Source organism: Xyrauchen texanus, chromosome 32 (assembly GCF_025860055.1).
Source record: "Xyrauchen texanus isolate HMW12.3.18 chromosome 32, RBS_HiC_50CHRs, whole genome shotgun sequence".
Taxonomy (NCBI): Eukaryota; Metazoa; Chordata; class Actinopteri; order Cypriniformes; family Catostomidae; genus Xyrauchen; species Xyrauchen texanus.
In genome coordinates, this window is record NC_068307.1 from 22,336,142 (window position 1) to 22,356,663 (window position 20,522).

At 39.1% G+C, this 20,522-nt stretch overlaps 1 protein-coding gene across 5 annotated transcripts in view; it reads left to right on the forward strand.

Annotated features, from left to right (window-relative positions):
- The window catches only part of pde4cb (phosphodiesterase 4C, cAMP-specific b), a 132,831-nt gene that overhangs the window by 82,648 nt on the left and 29,661 nt on the right, over positions 1–20,522 (forward strand). Inside the window, exon 1 of one of the 5 annotated variants that reach the window (XM_052101171.1) lies at positions 4,773–5,306. The exons of the other annotated variants lie outside the window; for them this stretch is intronic. Coding sequence (XP_051957131.1) covers positions 5,179–5,306 — 128 coding nt within the window. The 5' untranslated portion in view covers positions 4,773–5,178. Of the gene's footprint in view, positions 1–4,772; positions 5,307–20,522 lie in introns of those variants that run through there. 5 annotated transcript variants of the gene reach the window in all.

Below are 20,522 nucleotides of genomic sequence, written 5' to 3' on the forward strand. Positions count from 1 at the left end.
ATGCAACAAGAATTTACAGGATTGGGACTAAACAGCTGTGTGGCCAGTTGTTAGTGAGGCTAATAAAAAAATACAACAACCTCAGTTTGCTACGGAGCATAAAGATTGGACTGTGGAGCAATTGAAAAAGGTCATGTGGTCTGATGAGTAGAGATTGATACTATTCCAAAGCGATGAGCGAGTCAGTGTAAGAGTAAGAAGGGAAGTGCATGAAGTGATGCACCTGTCGTGCATAGTGCCCACTATACAAGCCTCTTGAGGCAGTGTTATGATCTCTGGATGCTTCAATTGGTCAGATCTAGGACTAACGTTGCTCAGCAACTTTATGCAGAAATAAAATAAAGTCAGCTGACAACCTGAATATACTGAATGACCAGGTTATCCGATCAATGGATTTTTTCTTCCCCGACAGGACGGGTAGATTCCAGGACGACAATGCCAAGACTCATCAGGCTCAAATTGTGAAAGAGTGGTTCAGGGAGCAGGATAGAGAAGACTTTATGGAGTGATTCAATTCTCCCATCATCTGGAAAATAAAATGTTGTGATGTTGCATAATTTTGTGGAAACAATGCCACGACAAATGTGTGCCATAATCAAAGCTAAAGGCAGTCTAACGAAATATTAGCATATGCAAAAACATTTGGCCAGGCAGTGTATAATCCAGTAAAAAAATACTTTACCAATAACAGGTACTATATTTCACTTGAATATTTTCTCTTTTTATTTACATTTAATCATTTCGCAGCCACCTTTATCAAAAGCAACTTGCGCATGAGGAATATCACAAGCAATTTGTTATGTAAGACCCAACAATATCTGCAGTATCACACTGCCTCTTGAAGCAGAAGTAAGAGATGCATACTTAATATGTGTAAACCAAAAATTTGACTATTTATGTCAAATTAATTATACGTCTAGCATAAGAGCAAAAACAGCTTTACATTATGCTTAATCAGATAGTTCCTTCTCAAAATTCTGATTGGTTGATCACATTGGATGTAAGCATAGCTTTAAATGAATATAAATGAATTTTTGAATTCTATATAAATCTGAAAAAAGGTGATTTCACCTATTTCATTGATATCTTTCAGGTAGTAGGGACATTTTATTTGTGCTATTCTAAGAAAAAAGGAGGGGGGTTACCTTTAATTCCTTGTTTTTCTTGTCATCTTGATGGTAAACCAGTAAACATTAAACTGTGTTCAGTTATTTTGGTAAACTGTTGGAAAGCATTCTCATGGCCATTCTCTGTGTATGGCTGCCCTCCTCTGGCTGTATGCTGAAAGTCTTTTAATGTACAATTGAACTTTTGCAGTTAAAGTTTAAACTGTTTTTCTATATTAGGATGGTTAGAGAGAAAGTGAGGCAAGTCTAGAGACTAGAATAACATATGTTCAGGGAGAACAGATTTGAAGTAGACATACATGACATAATTCTTGTAAAATATTTATGCCTCCTTCATGAAGCACAAGCGGAACATGTATTCTGTCCCATTAATAATTTATGATTTTTTTTTTCCATATGATTTACAAAAACATTTGTTCTGCTTTGCGTTTTTAATGAATAAGGCCCAGTGTGTATACAGTATGTGTGCATTTACACTCATGAAATAACCTGGTGTGTGTGTGTGTGTGTGTGTGTGTGTGTGTGTGTGTGTGTGTGTGTGTGTGTGTGTGTGTGTGTGTGTGTGTGTGTGTGTGTGTGTGTGAGCGTGTATTTATCACTTTGTGGGGACCAAATGTCCCCATAAGGATAGTAAAACCCGAACTTTTTGACCTTGTGGGGACATTTTGTCGGTCCCCATGAGGAAAACAGCTTATAAATCATACTAAATTATGTTTTTTGAAAATGTAAAAATGCAGAAAGTTTTCTGTGAGGGTTAGGGTTTAGGGGTAGGGTTAGGTTTAGGGGATAGAATATAAAGTTTGTACAGTATAAAAACCATTATGTCTATGGAAAGTCCCCATAAAACATGGAAACACGTGTGTGTGTGTGTGTGTGTGTGTGTGTGTGTGTGTGTGTGTGTGTGTGTGCCTCTGAACAGCCTGTTAGAGACCTGCATGCACATACCCCCATAACATGACTGGCTGAGCAAATATTTACTGTGATTTGAGAAGAGATCAGATTCTGCCCTGAGGGAACTGAAATGAGGGAACAGAGTGAAAAACCTCAGTGCAGGGTCCCTTATACTACCACAGATTTTGAATATGGAGAGTACAGTGGCTTCAAAAAGAATTCGGACCCTTGAGCCACACATGAAAATATATGAATGTCATTGCATTTGATAATGCAATATCGTATAAGTTTATTTTTTATAATTTTATAAATATCAAATCAGTGTACATTAAAGATAGATAGCACAAGCACACTTTTCAACCAAGACATTTCACACAAAGAGGTTTGTTAGGTTATAAATGATAAAACAATAGTTTTATTGTTCAAAATGAAGACCGAAGTGTTTGTACACTTACTGTACATTAGTTGCACTTAAAAACGTACAAATGTATATACTGTGTGATATATATATATATATATATATATATCATAAAGTCACATCTGCAAACAAACGATGTAAGACCTTTTCCCAATTTTTACAAAATTTGAGAGGTCATAGCAACTGATTTTTATCACATGCAGATGTGCTTTGTGGCAAACTTGTAGCAAATTGTCCGTTGTTGCCAAAGGTTTTCAAATTGCGCATTAGAAATCCTGAATAAAAATGCTTGATATGTGAAGGAATTCTCAAAATTCGCATCAATGCGCTAAAAGGAAGTGGATTTTCTAGAGTTTCGCAGTAGTAAAAATGCTAATTATGGTGATGGAAACCATTTATTCGCAAAACAATGGCGTGTTTTGACCATTCGTGCACGTGTATTATTGTGTGATAGCTTGATGTAACTGGCCCACAAAAGTTCTTGGAACACAATACTTCTTGCATAGCCCTTGACATTTGGAAGTGATTAACTCACAGCTGGTCTTTAAAGTGAGTCCTCACAATCTGCCAGAACAGCTTTAAGCGCAGGTACTCTGTATGCAGAGGCTCGTGGCGTATGGGCATCGTATCCATTTCAGCCCTCGTTATTTCAGATATTACACTTATTCTGTGCCGTCTCCTGACAGCATTTAATAAAATGAGGTACAGTTGCTCCAATCATGAAAATAAAACTCTCCCCTAAGCAAGGAGTTTATTCAGCTGCTCCCTCAAGATAATGTGCATTACGTAGTGGATGGAAAGGCGCGGCAATTCGTATTTTCTTTTGTCCGATTTTTAGAAATGCACTTAAAAAATGCAGCTAACCCAGATAATAACAGTAAAACGAGAAAACCCCTCACTCTTGGCTGGATAACTTTAGAAACATTAAAAAAATTTGGTCAATTGTGCCATCTAGCAGTCGGATATTTCTAAAGAACAATCATACATCCAAGGAATAAAGTTATATCATACCAGTCATCCGTGTATTGCGAGTCATCTGTCCTACTTCTTGTATCACTTAACAATCTCTACAAGCTAATAAAATAATTTCAACTCAAATCTATGTTTTATGTCCCTTCTTTATTTATTTGGCAAGTAGTCCTGTAATAAGTGGGATAATGAGCAGTCAAATGGTCATTTTTGCAAGATAAACACCAACAGAACTCTAACACAAACCAGAGGTAGAATTTAGCTTTCGAGAGTCTCTGCGAATGTATTTCTTCTCAAATAACATAATTTCAACACAAATCAATATTTCATGTATTTGGTAGGTAGCCTGTAATAAGAGGGATAATGTATTGTCATCTGGTCATTAATGCAAACCACCACAAAGTCGTAATTATGATTGGAAAACTCCAGACTTTTCGAATTATTGACATGTCAATTTAAGAATCATGGCGGAAGCATAGAGTTTGACTGTGCAGTTCATTTTGTATGTATTTTTGTACTGTTAATGACTAATTACGATAAAAATTGCCAGAAAATAAGTCTCATTTATTTACTTAATGTAGCGACAAGCGTTTGCAACAAAACTACATGTCTCATCATTATATGTGGCAGCACAAGAATGATAAAATAGATAAAGCAGTCATTACACACCTAATGCCTGGCTTTGCTCTTAATTTTGTCGCATTGGTGCTAAAAGCTTCCTGCTTCCTGCTGAGAGAAAGGAATATGAAATTGCATTACTTTCCGAGTAAAATCACTTGAGCGCACATCTCGTTATATTTATGATTTCTGACCTCGTAAGTACAAACTTCACATGGACTTAAACTCACCATAAACCCCGACAATATGATCAAAACCAATCAATAGTTAAAAAAAACGATTTATCGGTTGGCCTCTACTTTAAGTTCAAGGGTTCCCTGTATGATTTACAGCAGTAGCCGAAAGATAATTTCTTTTATATGTAAGCAAAATGGACATTGTAACTAAAACTGTACTTTTAACCAACTGGTGTCAAGTTCATTTCTAGTGAATATATGATGTCCAAACACAGGTTTAGTTCATCACATTTTTCTTATCTAATGCAAAAACTTAAAGACATTTTTAAATGTGGCTTAGTTTTTTAGAAGTAGTTTTAAAGGTGTCTTAATACTTTCTGGGGCCACTGAATGGAAACATACTATAAATGCACTTGTATTTAGTCTCATTTTATGGAAAACTCTCCAGTAATGAGTTAACGCTGAAGACAGTCATCCAATGGTCCTGCCTTTCTCTCTGGGCTGTGACCTCACTGTTTAGCTGTCAGTCCCTCATACACACATTAACACAAGTGCACACACACATACTGAGCCAGGATGCTGGTGTAAACTTGTGTATATGAGTTCAGCTGTCAAACGTATAGTGAGCCTTGAGAGGGGTGAAGGAAAGCAAGAGAGAGAGGGAGTTTTCTCTGCAGCTTGTTTGTTGATTTTGAAAGTTTGTGTGTTTACGTCTATTCTTGAGCGTGTGCTTAACGGCAGCTTTCCAGAAAGGAGTTTTACGGCACAACTTTTTGAGCAGAACAGTCAATGTGATTTTAAACTGAAATATGAGTACTAATGGACAGAAAGACTTTCATGTCATGTCAGCGTGGCTTGATGTGTTCAGTGCTCTTCTGTGACAGTAACTCGGTGGGTGGGAAGCATGTGTCTCAGACTACATGAAAGGAAGAACTGATTTTTGGACTACAACGGGAAACGGAGAGACGCTGAGGGAAATATGAGTTTACCAACTGGCTGTGCTACTTTCCCACCCACTGACCGCACATGTAAAGTTCGAAATGGGAATCTATGCAGCTCCCCGTGTGCTGTTAACTGTCCAATTGACATTGTGCAGAAACGCAGGCGGTAATTAAATTTCATTTTCATATGCTTCTGTTGTGGCTAGAATCAGTGTAATGCGTGTTTGAATAATATTAGAGTAAATTAAGTAAAATGTGTCTTTTAAATGTTAAAATGCTTCCTGCTATTGTAGTTTTATGTACAGAGGCAAATATAAGCCATTTGTAGGTTCTTTTCTTCTTGAAAAGTGTAAATACTGTGGTGCTTTTTAAACATTGCTGTTTGTTTGATCGGATAACTTCTGAATATGTCAAATCTTGAAAATGTCTTAGCTCAACCAATAATGTGAGTTTGGGGGCGGGACTACTTGGCAGATGGTTGTGGGGGTATTCATTAAATGTATGAAAAACTATTTTATACTACTATACTTCACACTTTTCAGTCCTCACTGTTGTTCCCAGGTGTACTTCACTGAAGATAATTTTTTTATGGCAAACTCTCCTTTGGCTAATGTTGTGTGTTTGTTACATAATGGATAGTATGTGAATAGAGACCCAGGACTTGTTTGTCCCCTCACATAGCCTGACCTGTTTTCTTGTTCATTGCATTTTTCTGACTTTTTTTTTGCCATTGACATGCAAGTCCCATCTTTAAAGGTCACATTACACATTTCAGATGGAGTTGTAAAATTTCCATCATGGTCTATTTTATCCATATTATTAGTTGAAATTGGTTGAATGTTGTCTCGATATAGTCAACATTTTCATTTTAAAATGACAATGCGTAGTATGCATGAGTCTGAGAAAACAGGTGTTTAATAATTGCGGCGTGGAACATACTTTTAAGAGTACTTATGTCATTGATATCTTTTTGGCTGAAAGCACTCTAGCTATGTTTCTCTTGGGGGTTGCATCCAAGCAAGGCATCCTTCCTTGTGATCATTTTTTATTAACTTTGTGAAATCTAAAGTGTCACTGCTTTTCGATCTATTCGAGTTAGTACTAACATTGGGAAATAATGCAAGTTTAATTTATCCTCATGCAGTAATAATAACAGGACTGGATCCTGAACATATAAAGGCCAATACTCTGTCAGCCATCAACATATCCTTGTTCTATATTAAGAGTCCCCAAGCATTTATGATCAACACATTATGTTTTTAATTACAACACTTTACACAGTGCATTAAAATTAATAGTAAACAGAAATGTATATTCATAGCATACTCTTACAGTAAGTAATTGCACTATAGTGTATCATATCAAACATTCTTCCCTTTCAGAAAATTTAAATTCTTACCTTCTTATCTAAAATGTCTGCCTAGCTGCTGTCCTCACCCTGTCCTATATCCATATAAGACAGAAAAAAATCAACTAATCATTTGTATGGACGTCTTTAACATCTCCATTGAACATATTACTTGAATTACACATGCTATATAGCTAAACTATTCTGGCATATGTACAGTATATGGAGGGTTTAAGACATTAGACATAACTTTCTAGGGCGGACTGTCATTCTATTAACATGCGCTACCTGGATGGTTTTCGCTGTTGTGTACCATCTCCGTGTTTATATTAGCATATCTCGCTGAAAGTGTTTAGATGCGCTCCTCCCGCAAACGTCAATGGGGGAGAAAAGGGTGGCGGACGCTGTGAATGAGGCCCTCCTGGGAGTTAGGGGCCCCTGGGCTTCAGCCCATGTAACCCCCTGTGAGACTCATATAGTTAACATAAAGTGACAAAGTAAAGTTTTATTTTCACTAATTTATTATACTGGAGAGTTGTGGGACTGAATTGCAATGAAGTAGCTCAGTGTTTCAACAACCAGTGGATCACAGGTCTGTTCGGATATGGGCACGGATAGCAGGGAAAGAACAATTATTCTTTCCATTTTCTCCCTCCATTGAAAATTTTCAAGCACCCAAAACAAATGTAATGATAATCTTGCATTTATTTGTGGCAAATCTGCTACTCATCTCCAACTCAATATTTTCACGGTGCGATTGAAGCAGGAACCACTCAATTATCTGCTCTGCTCTATTTCATATCTCTGTAGCATGCGAGTCAACCATGCTTCACTCAATATTGCAGTGCAGACTTTAAAGCACTATGGAGGAAGTCAAACCTCTCAAACAGCTAGACAGCCCAAACATGCTAAACAGCACTCAGGAGATAAAGGGCAACACTTTGCTATGCACCAATTCTTTTAATTACACAACATCACCCTTATTAAAATTTAGCAAGATTTTTCATTAGTAACAGTAACTGTGAGATTTTGGCAAAAAATGTATAGTTTCATATAAAATAATACATTCGGTAGAATCTATTCAACATTTTTATTACAATTGTGGCAGTTGGAGCTAAACTTTCTAAATGTGTTTAGGCTACTATTTCTTCAGAACAAGTCCTTTAATTAATTTTCTAAATTTTTTTTTTTAGAAAGACTGCCTACGTTTACTGTAATTACGATCTAATTACAGTACCGTGATCCATGGACTTACCTGTGCTTAGAGTATATGGTATTGCACTGTACAGTAAATAAAAGGGCAAACACATGAAGGTCTTTTAAAATGTGGACCTCCCAGACTTACAGTATGGACAAATATGAACAAAGTCTGAATTATGTCTGTGTAACAAAGGCAGACGAGGAGTGAGGATCTACATGCAGTTTTAATGGAAAAACAAAAGATGAACAGGGTAACTGAAAACACAGGGAACAAATGAAACATCCACGAGGGGAAAACCAAAATATAAACAAGAGAAACATCCACGAAGGGCACGGGCAGGACCACAGTCAAGGACATACGTTTCATTTAACAGCTGACACAGAATGATAAAACAATGGGGTTTAAATACACAAGGATAATGACACACAGGTGAAAACAATCAAGCTGGCAGTGATGAGGGCAGGGAATTATGGGAAGTGTAGTCTGGGACAGATGGCAAGTGAGAAACACAGGGCAGACAACAGGGAATCGTGACAGTCTGATATTAGGAAATCAACTGGATAATAAATATAATAGACTCACCAACTTTTAAAAGGGAGGAGAGAAAACTTTGTGTATCTTTTGTTAATGTCACTGTGACAGAAAGTAGGCTCATTTGAGATGCCAAATGCCTTAATAGTAAAAAAAAAAAAAAAAAAAAAGAGTAGGTAGCTGCTGTAAGGGGAGGAGTGAAATAAGTGCTGACAGTTCTTACTTCTTGCAGTGTTTCAGCCACATTTTCAAAGTAGATTTAAATTTGGTTTCTTTGAAATGAAATTTAATATGATGAACAAGAAACCCAATGTACCTGAAATGTAGAGGCAGGCTCACAACAAGGAGTTGAACCCAATAACCAATGGACCATGACACACAACAAGACAGGAAGATTACATGACCAAACCGGAAAAATGACATAACAGGAATCAGGGACACAAATAACAAATAGAAGACATGACCTAAAAAACAATACAAAACGAACAAACAAGACATGTTACAACCCTAAAAGCTGTGTGTTTTGATATATTTTAATTTAATAAAGATTTTTACGTATTTGAGATATTTTAGAAATATAACTATCACATATCACATACAGTGATCGTCAGAATGTTGGGAATAATCATACATACGTTATACACATAATAATGTCTCTGGTTACACATGTAACCTCAGTTCCCTGAGATGAAGGGAATGAGACATTGCAGTGAAATGCTTTGGAGAATTCCTTTCCCACGGTCTAGTTGAAGCTCTTGTATCATAACGACAATCCAATGTTTGGCAATGATGTTTGAGCCCCGCCCTTTTTAGGCACACATTTTCCCTTAAGCATTCACTCAATCACCATTTCTTTAGAATTTTCTAACTTAAGGACAAGAACACATTGCTCATTCCTCAAAACACAGAAGTAGTAGTGCGCCCAAGTTTTGCAATGTCTTGTTCCCTTCACCTCAGGGAACCGAGGTCACATGTGTAACCAGAGGCGTTCCCTATCGATTCAGTTCACTCAACATTGCAGTCCCATCGCGCCACACTACATAGAACCCTAAGATGCACCAGGGTTTAAACACTTAGAAGAATATGTATATGAGGTCACAGGACGGTCGGGCAATGACTTATTATAATATGTCTTCAAGTGTGTATGATAATGAATAAGCCCACATGGTGAAAACCAGAGGGGAAGTTATATAAGTATAGAATACACACAGAATAATATTACCCCTTCATAACCGGAGGTAGGGAGGGGGGATTTATTCAATTTTAAGTGCTTGTGACTTTTAGTGGGAGTAAATTGGATAGCAGCCTACACAGGCAGCTGTATTAGAATTATAACAGGTAGCCTGCCCGTAATAATGAGCTTGGGCTCACCTGCTAGATGTTGAAATAGTACTCTCTAGATAGAGAGGATCCGCAAATCGATGGATGCTATGTCTAGGTTATAAAACCTCGCAAACGTGTTCTGCAAAGACCATCCTGCTGCAAAGCATATATCCTGTAGGGATACACCATTGTCTATGCCCATGAGGAGGCCATGCCTCTAGTTGAATGTGCTTTTACACCAATAGGGCATCTCATGCCGTGTGATTCATAAGCAAGGGCGATCGCATCAACGATCCAGTGATAGTGCCCTTGTTTAGAAACGAACATACCTTTTGTGCACCCCCCATAAAAAAAACGAATAGCTTATTTGACAGTCTAAACTGGCGGGTGTGCTCCACATACATGTGCAATGTTCGTACAGGGCATAATAAATGTGCTAACTGCTCCTCATTTGAATTAGATGGTGGAGAAAAGAAAGCTTGTAGGTGGACTATCTGAGCCCTAAATGGTTTGGAAAGCACCATAGGCACATAGCATTTTTTGGGTTTGATTGTGGCTTTCAAAGCCCCGGACCGAATTGCAGACTTGAACTGTCAACCGACAGAGCCTGCAAATCACCAACCCGTTTGACAGAGGCCAGAGCCAACAGCAGTGCAGTCTTTTGAGAGGACACATGCAACTCAACCGATTTCTTATGGTTCGAACGGGGGCTCGTGAGCACCCTCAACACCAGATATAAGTCCTATGTTGGAATCGTAGCAGGGCAAGGGAGGTTCAAGTGCCTCGCTCCCCTAAGGAACTTTATGATAAGATCATGTCTGCCTATAGAGGAGCCAGCCTCTGGGGCATGAAATGCTGAGATGGTCACTACATAAACCTTAAGCGTTGACAGAGTAAGACCTGCATCCAACTGCTCTTGAAGGAATGTAAGGATCTCCGTTATGGAGCAATTCAATGGGTCTTTGCTGCATGAAGAGCACAAATCTGCAAACACATGCCATTTCTCATAGACGACGCTCTAGCCAGCAAAATGTTGTTAATTACAGCCTGAGACAATTCAGTGTTGTTCACTGTGTTCAGTTCAGGGGCCATTTGTGTAGGTTACACAGCCCCAGCTGGGGAGCCAAATTGTGCCCTGCGCTTGAGAGTGCAGATCCATCCTCAGCGGTATTTCCCATGGGGGGGCCGTCTAATATCTCCATCATTTCCAGAAACCACGGCTGGTTGGGCCATTTTGGCGCAACCAACAGAACCATTTCCTTGTCCTCTCGAACTTTGCTGTTGACAGTGTGAAAGAGACGTTCCGAAAAAATGCATATTTGCTTTTTGTCAGCCACTTTTGGGCCAAAGCCTCCACCCCCAGTGGGGCTTGGGACATGGAGTACCAAAGAGGGCAGTGAGCTGTAGCTGAGGCAAATAGGTTGATTTCCGCTTTGCTGAACATTTCTCAAATCCTCAGAACTGCCTGGGGATAAAGTCTCCATCCCCCCATCGATCCCTGGAGTGACAGCATGTCTGCTCTGCGGTTCAGATGGCCCAGATCATATGTTGCACGCAGGGAGAGGAGATTTGTCCAACATCTTGAATGTCTTTTTTCATCGAAAGTGCGTATCAAGTCAAGTCAAGTGTTTTTTTATTGTCAATCAACCATATACAGTTATTATAGTACACAGCAAAACGAGACAACGTTCCTCCAGGACCATGGTGCTACATAAAACAACATAGGACAAACACAGATCCACACGAGACTACACAAACTAAATAAGACATACACATTCCTACATAAAGTGCATGTGTAAACAAATTTCTAATCTGAGTAGTGCAAAAAGATGACACTTTATAAAAATGCCAAATGTAAACATAACATACTATGAAATAGTGTTCTATGGACAAAGCAGTTATTGAGGTAGCAGCCAGGTATTAAGTGACAATGAATTAAGTGCAACTCTGGACATGTGCAAAAGTTGGATGGTGTACAGGTGTGTGTGTGTGTGTGTGTGTGTGTGTGTGTGTGTGTGTGTGTGTGTGTGTGTCTGTGTGTGTGTGTGTGTGTGTGTGTGTGTGTGTGTGTGTGTGTGTGTGTGTGTGTGTGTGTGTGTGTGTGTGTGTGTGTCAGTCCAGTCTCTGAGGATTGTCTGAGGGCTTGGGGGAAGAAGCTATTACACAGTCTGCCCGTGAGGGCCAGAATGCTTCGGTACCTCTGGGAGGAGGGTGAAGAGTTTGTGTGTGGGGTGTGTGGGGTTTTCCACAATGCTAGTTGATTTGCGGATGCAACGTTTGGTGCAAATGTCTTTGATGGAGGCAAGAGAGACCCCGATGATCTTCTCAGCTGTCCTCACTGTCTTCTGCAGGGCTTTGCGAAACGGTGTATGTCCCAAACCAGGCAGTGATGCAGCTACTCAGGATGTTCTCAATAGTCCCTCTATAGAATATGGTGAGGATGGGCAGTGGGAGATGTGCTTTTCTCAGCCTTCGAAGAAAGTAGAGATGCTGCTGGGCTTTCTTGGTAATAGAGCTGGTGTTGAGAGACCAGGTGAGGTGCTCCGCCAGGTTAACACCAAGGAATGTGGAGCTCTTGATGATCTCCACAGATGAGCCATCGATGTTCAGCGGAGAGTGGTCACTCTGTGCTCTCCTGAAGTCAAAAACCATATCTTTTGTTTTGTCGACATTCAGAGACAGGTTGTTGGCTCTTCACCAGTCCGTTAGCCACTGCACCTCCTCTCTGTATGCTGACTTGTCGTTCTTGCTGATGAGACCCACCACGGTCGTGTCATCGGCGAACTTGATGATGTGATTCGAGCTGTGCATTGCTGCACAGTCGTGAGTCAGCAGAGTGAACTGCAGTGGACTGAGCACACAGCCCTGTGGGGCCCCAGTGCTCAGTGTGGTGGTGGTGGAGATGCTGTTCCCGATCTGGATTGACTGAGGTCTCCCAGTCAGGAAGTCCAGGATCCAGTTGCAGAGGGAGATGTCCATGCCCAGCAGGTTCAACATTCCAATCAGGTGCTGAGGAATGATTGTGTTGAATGCTGAGCTGAAGTCTATGAACAGCATTCGAACGTATGAGTCCTTTTTATCCAGGTGGGTGAGGGCCAGGTGGAGGGTGGTGGTGATGGCGTCATCTGTTGAATGGGTGGGACGATACTACATGAAACTACATCATTAATTTGTTTCCTGTCGTCCTTGCAGTTTGTGTAGCTGGGGCTCTAAAAACTGTGGCCACCTAACTTTGCGAGATTATTTTTGACAAATGTTGCCATGAAATCACAGCAAGCTGAGAAATGTAAGAAATCCTTCTTACCAGTATTTGTGATTGGTTCTGCTCAGAAATTGCTGGTGAATCCGCAGTAATATTGCATGTTTTAAGAGGAGTTTCTACACACTAGTTAGATGCTACCAACTTACAATGGAGGGGGGGCATCCATTTATTTGTCTGATTATTACAGACTCACAGTAACGCCATTGCAAGCCTTACTGGTATGTATTACTTAATCATTTCACGTTGATTAAAAATATATAAACAAGACGAATGATTGGGGTGGACAATTTATCCCCTTCAAAGCATTGGGGGAGACGCTGCACATGAATGACCACCCTTATAATAAATCTAAACTAGCTGCAAATTTGCAGCAAATTCGCCACTTGTTATTTTCACATGCAAATAAGCTTTTGAATTAGCTTTTTGAAGTTTGCAGCTGTTCACCGGTAGTGGTGAAACCTTTGGTAACAATGGACAATTTGCCACAAGTTTGCGGCAAATTTTCCATGAGAGCTCGATTTTCGTAAGGGCAAGAAAAATCATGTTTACAAGTTGGAAACTTGGAATTCTTGATAAAAGTTGTGATGTTGCAAGGGGCATGTCGTCATGAAAGATGATGGAAAGCAATGATTTTGCAATTATTCCAATTTCAGTGCTTTATTTCAATAATATTATTTTGTTATATATGACAGTCAACTAATGTATAAAGTATACTTTGGCCTTAAGAGTAAGAATATTTAGTTTTGGTCTTGGGTTGGTGATAAAATTAAATTGTAACCCAAATTGGTACAAAAATAGTATGTTGGCTGTAAAATTATTACCATTTGCTTCTGGGGAGTTGTTTTGTAAGTGTGAGTTTCTATGTATAATAATTCATGTAATTCTCCCCCAGTTGTCCTCACATGCTGAAAACATCACATAAATGAACTTCCACTCATACTCTTTCAGGATGTTTGTTATTGTCATAAGCAGGCCCTTTGAGAGTGATGAACTTTCATGATGTGGCTCTGTTGCACGGAAGATGCTTCTCGGTCAGATCCCCAAGTTACATGCTGCTGTGTTACATCAGCATCAGAGGAAAGGGCCTCATAAAAACATTTATGTCATTTCCTGTTGTTGAAGAAACCTGAACATGACAGTATTTCAAAAGATAAAAGAAAGCCAACACTTGTAATGTCATTCCATCCAAAAGTAATAAGCACTGTTTATTTCACATGCATAACCAGACAAACTTTGGCAAATCCATTAATTAGTTCTTCCTTAGAATTACTCATAGTATCAACTGGGTACCATATAAACATGATTTGGTTCCAGACAGTGTAATAACCAGAAAACTTGAGTGCCTTTCCTCCCAGAAGTTCCCTAAAGCCATCCAATCATATCTTGCCAGATTTAAAAAGTGCTTGCCATTGTAGTGTGCAATTCAGTATTCATCAGGCAGTCAGTATTATAGACTAGGTTAACAATGGCAGGAAAGAAGTGAAATAAGCATCGAGTGTATGTCTGCGTCAGTGGATGTGGATGTGTACTGACTGAAGTTTCAGCACAAAGAACCACGGTATTAGCATTTTTTGTTTTGTTTTTTGGACATGGTACCATGGTAATTCCAAGGTTTTCTTTGAAGTACCTTGGAGTGTCATGTTAATATGATGATAATGTGCCTTGAAAAAGTACTCAAGTGCAGTAAATTTAGAATACTGCATATTAAAGTATTACTTTTTTCCCCAGCTGGTACACAAGCTCATTCCTCCTTGCAAAATTGCTCAAGCTGTACCAAGTTAGTTGGGAACCAAGTTAAAAGCAATTTTCAGTTCTCTCCACAGAGGTTTAATATGGTTGAGGTCACTCAGGTCAGGACTCTCACTGGGCCACTGAAAACATCAATTGTCTTCAAGCCACTCCAGTGTTGCTATGTCTTTGTGCTTTGGGTTCTGTCCTGCTGAAACACAAACTTCCTCCCAATTGTACACTTTCTGGCAGAGGGGAGTAGGTTCTTATCCAAAATCTCTGTGTATTTTGAAGCACTCATTTTCCCATCAATCTTCACAAAATTATCAGTTCCTGCAGCTGAAAAGCACCCCTATAACATGATGCTAAAGCTAACGTGTTTCACTGTGGAGATGGCATTATTTAGCTAATATGCAGTGTTGGCTTTGCAACACACATACAATTTAGTGTTTAAGCCAAAAAGTTTAAATCTAGTCTCATCAAACCACAAGACCTTCTGCCACATCTTTGTAGTGACATATTCCAAAGTTTTTCTGGCAAGCATATGCTTTTTTTTTTTCAGTAAAGGTTTCTTCCTAGCCACTCTCCCTAACAGACCCTTTTTGCTGAGATTCTTAAGCCATGGTCATTAGTTTCAGTGGATACTACTGACTTCTGTAGCTCAGTCAGAGTGATTGTTGGTTTTGCAGTAGCCTTTCTGACAAGTGCGATTCTTGTTCACTGACTAAGTTTGGGGGGGGTGAGGGCATTCCCTTACTTTGATAATTGGCAATAATTAGAGTATTGCTGTACTTGTAAACATAACCATTGTCACAGACATCTCCTTTTTGCATGAAACTGGAAATAAAAGGACAGAAGCCTCTGTTTTTTTTTTGTTTGTTTTTTTGTAAAGGCAATAAACATAACCTGCAATTCTAAATATTGCAGATATTAACTCTAATGCAGTTTTGTAAAGGCCCTGGTTTTTATCACAAATACATCAGCCACCACTGTCCTTATCTCAGAGCAAACTCACGTCACCTTCCACACTGTGCACAGCAACACAGACGTCTGTGATGGCCTCTGTTAGTGACCTGGAAAAAAGTGTGTTTAGTGTGTGCACAGAATTCTTTTGAATCTATAATAATCGGTCTTGTTTCTGAATGAAACTTGTCATTTATTCACCCTCATGTTGTATGGAAAAGAGCAGCCAGTAAATTCTGCTAAACATCTTTTGTATTTTATGGAAGAATGTCATAAGGACTTGAAGCAAAATGAGAATGTGTAAATGATGACAGAATTGTTTTTCCCCTTAGTTTTGTTGATCTGCTGAGCAAACAGGACAAAGTTTTTATTTTTGCAAAGCATTTGGAATATGTTAGCTGCCCTGCTCCTCCTGGGCTTTTATTGTCTAATTTGAGCAAGAAGTGGCAGTGGCCAAGCTTGAATTACACCTACATATATTGGAACATTTTGATTTAAGCCACATATGCAACTTTAATCAGAGTCCAATCCAGAGCTTCTCGCCACTTTAGACACCAGTTCCATTGTGCATTGAACCTTTATTACTGGCCACTGTGCACTTTAATTGCCTCTGCTCGGTAACTGATGCATGCTGTCCTGTCACGATCGAAGCAATGTTCCAAAAAAAGACTGATTCCTAATCAGCACCAGCAGAGAGAGTAGAGTCAAAGCTTTGGACGACAGCTGCTGTTCAGACGAAGACGGGCATAAGTGCATTGTGCGAGAAGAACTGTCCTCTATTACTGCAGACCTCTCATCGTGCTTTTCACACCAAGAGCTTATTGATCCAACCATCCCAGCTCTCCTCTCATAACACGAGCTCCTGGCGGGATTAGTCGTGTCTTTTCTGTTTGCCTGTTTAGAGCACGATCACTGACCTCAACTCCTGACTCTCAGTAAGTGTCATATGTGCAGGAAAAGACCACAATGCAGACTTTTGGAAGTGTTTGAAGATGCCAGATGTCATCTTGGTACAAACGAGACTCGGAAGTGTTGCAACTAACCTTGGAATCAAAAGACTTTCCAGATGATTATTGATATATATATATATATATACACAGTGCCTTGCGAAAGTATTCGTCCCCCTTGAACTTTTCGACCTTTTGCCACATTTCAGGCTTCAAACATAAAGATATAAAACTGTAATTTTTTGTGAAGAATCAACAACAAGTGGGACACAATCATGAAGTGGAACGAAATTTATTGGATATTTCAAACTTTTTTAACAAATAAAAAACTGAAAAATTGGGCGTGCAAAATTATTCAGCCCCCTTAATTGAATACTTTGTAGCGCCACCTTTTGCTGCGATTACAGCTGTAAGTCGCTTGGGGTATGTCTCTATCAGTTTTGCACATCGAGAGACTGAAATTTTTGCCCATTCCTCCTTGCAAAACAGCTCGAGCTCAGTGAGGTTGGATGGAGAGTGTTTGTGAACAGTTTTCAGTTTTCAGTTCTTTCCACAGATTCTCGATTGGATTCAGGTCTGGACTTTGACTTGGCGATTCTAACACCTGGATATGTTTATTTGTGAACCATTCCATTGTAGATTTTGCTTTATGTTTTGGATCATTGTATTGTTGGAAGACAAATCTCCGTTTAGTCTCAGGTCTTTTGCAGACTCCATCAGGTTTTCTTCCAGAATGGTCCTGTATTTGGCTCCATCCATCTTCCCATCAATTTCAACCATCTTTCCTGTCCCTGCTGAAGAAAAGCAGGCCCAAACCATGATGCTGCCACCACCATGTTTGACAGTGGGGATGGTGCGTTCAGGGTGATGTGCTGTGTTGCTTTTACGCCAAACATAACGTTTTGCATTGTTGCCAAAAAGTTCGATTTTGGTTTCATCTGACCAGAGCACCTTCTTCCACATGTTTGGTGTGTCTCCCAGGTGGCTTGTGGCAAACTTTAAACGACACTTTTTATGGCTTTCTTCTTGCCACTCTTCCATAAAGGCCAGATTTGTGCAGTATACGACTGATTGTTGTCCTATGGACAGAGTCTCCCACCTCAGCTGTAGATCTCTGCAGTTCATCCAGAGTGATCATGGGCCTCTTGGCTGCATCTCTGATCAGTCTTCTCCTTGTATGAGCTGAAAGTTTAGAGGGACGGCCAGGTCTTGGTAGATTTGCAGTGGTCTGATACTCCTTCCATTTCAATATTATCGCTTGCACAGTGCTCCTTGGGATGTTTAAAGCTTGGGAAATCTTTCTGTATCCAAATCCGGCTTTAAACTGCTCCACAACAGTATCTCGGACCTGCCTGGTGTGTTCCTTGTTCTTCATGATTCTCTGTGCTTTAAACGGACCTCTGAGACTATCACAGAGCAGGTGCATTTATACGGAGACTTGATTACACACAGGTGGATTCTATTTATCATCATTAGTCATTTAGGTCAACATTGGATCATTCAGAGATCCTCACTGAACTTCTGGAGAGAGTTTGCTGCACTGAAAGTAAAGGGGCTGAATAATTTTGCACGCCCAATTTTTAAGTTTTTTATTTGTTAAAAAAGTTTGAAATATCCAATAAATTTCGTTCCACTTCATGATTGTGTCCCACTTGTTGTTGATTCTTCACAAAAAATTTAAGTTTTATGTCTTTATGTTTGAAGCCTGAAATGTGGCAAAAGGTTGAAAAGTTCAAGGGGGCCGAATACTTTCAGAAGGCACTGTATATATAGTATATATATATATATATATATATATATATATATATATATATATATATATATATCAGGATTTTATTCAGATATAAATTAGGCTGCTCGTTGCACAATAGTCTTTGTCTTTTAAAACATATTTCTCAACTTTGGTAAAGTGTGAGCAGCAGGGTTAATTTAAAGGAGACGAATTATGCCCCTTTTTACAAGATGTAATATAAGCCTCAGGTGTCCCCAGAATGTGCCTGTGAAATTTTAGCTCAAAATACCCCACGGATAATTTATTATACCATGTTGTAAATGTCACTTTTTGGGTGGAATCAAAAACACGCTGTTTTCGTGTGTGTCTTTAAATGCAAATGAGCTGCTGCTCCCCACCCCCAACATAGCTCTGGTCTCTGTGAATAGAATCAGAGACAATGGTAACTTTAGATGCATTAGCCGTGGAATCAGCTAACTGGTTCTGATACCAGGAGTACATGAAGATTCTTATGTTCAATTATACAACCAACAACAGAACACTTATGACGCTTACAAAGCTGAGACATTATTCTTCTCACTGTATCTGCTCCAGTGTGGGAAAAAATGGCAGACTGTGTGTAGATCACTCAGGGGAGGATCTATGATAATAGGGTGGAGTCCGTCACCAGTCGTGGGTGAGGCCTGCTCTAACGTAACATCTTATTAGAGCAGAAACAAAAACCATTCATTTTGACACACTGTTTTTGATTAATAGAAATATAAGAAAGAGGAGTGGGTGGATTTTTAACATTGTAGGGTGGTTGTGTACCTACTGTCACATTTATGTACAAACACCATGTAAAAGGGAATTTCGCATAATAGGTCACCTTTAAGGGGGTACCGGATGCATCTGGTAGACGACATGGTGAGTTCTAAAATGTGAAAAAAATATTTTCTATATAGGGATGTAGGCACACACCATGTAAAAGGGAATTTTACACCAGAGGCTCACGGTCTCCGGTGGCTATGAACAATTCTACAGCACTACGGATTTTAACTTGCATAGTTCCTATTAAATTTGACACAAACCATTATCAAAGCACATAGATTATTTACTCTAGCCATCAGAGTATATTATATTGTGTACATGATTTTTCATATAGACTACACAATGTATTTTCAGTTACAAGTATGTCTTTTTGTGGTTTTACAGCTTGAATGAAAGACATATTCAATGCTACATACAGCAAAATTGCATAATAAACATAGCTATTTCTAATTCTTCAGTTTGCACAGTTACACCAGTCTCATACACTAACCTGTAAACTTATAAACGTCATTTGGTAAATTCTTTGAGAACTTCAAAACCTTCGAAATTTTGGACTGCCATCAGCTCATAATTTGTGTGTGGCTTGTCCATGCCATGATCGGCTTCAGTAAATGTTATGTTGCCTCCTTGTGGTCTCCCAAAGCTATTACATCAGCAATCAAAGCACCGGGTAGAGCATGATAAAACAACGACAACAATTTCTATTGAGTTGTCATCACCTTCTGGGCAAGCAATTATAAATATATATCATAGTCTGTTTCTTAGGTGTAGGCTATTTTAATGAACTCCTGAGTTATTAGTTTAAATCATTCCAACAAATGAAAAGTGTGCTTACTGAATAAAAAATAATGTCACAATAATGTCACAATGCTTCAAATAATGCTTCACTTTATTTATGTAGTATATCATTTATAATTTTTTCCCCTATGTCTCCTTTTTTTCTGAATAATTGTGTCTTATCTTGACACTCTGTGACATGATTTACTGTGGTATTCAACAAATCTGTCAGATCGCTTGACTTGCATGTTAGGACTTGTGCATTTGAAAACAGCAGTTATGTGTGTGTATTTTGGGAATGAGAGAGAGAGAGAGAGAGAGAGAGAGAGAGAGAGAACAGGAGTAGTATAAGGTAAAAGCACAGTCTTAAGGACAGAAACCAAAATTTTAGGTCTTGAAACAAAATTTCAAATGAAACTAGTAAATTAAGGTATATTTAATATGAAAAGCTTTGCATTGGACATGTCATCAAGTTTCCTTACTAAAAGTCTGGAAGTAGAATGGCAGTCTTCCCGCAAGCGAGACATGGAATCTGACCAAAAGCACGTACTGTGGTGAGTTCACTGTTGACATTTGCCACATCACACAAACTCAGGCGTTTTGTCAGACTGCTCTTCAGAACTTGTCATTTGTACTTTGCTCTTCACCTTCTGTGGAAATATGCAGATATTACTAAACTGTAGTAGCACAGAACCCAAAAAAGATTAATTCAATACAGTGTATGTGCAGTATATGTTCTGACATGTTCTATAATTTTATG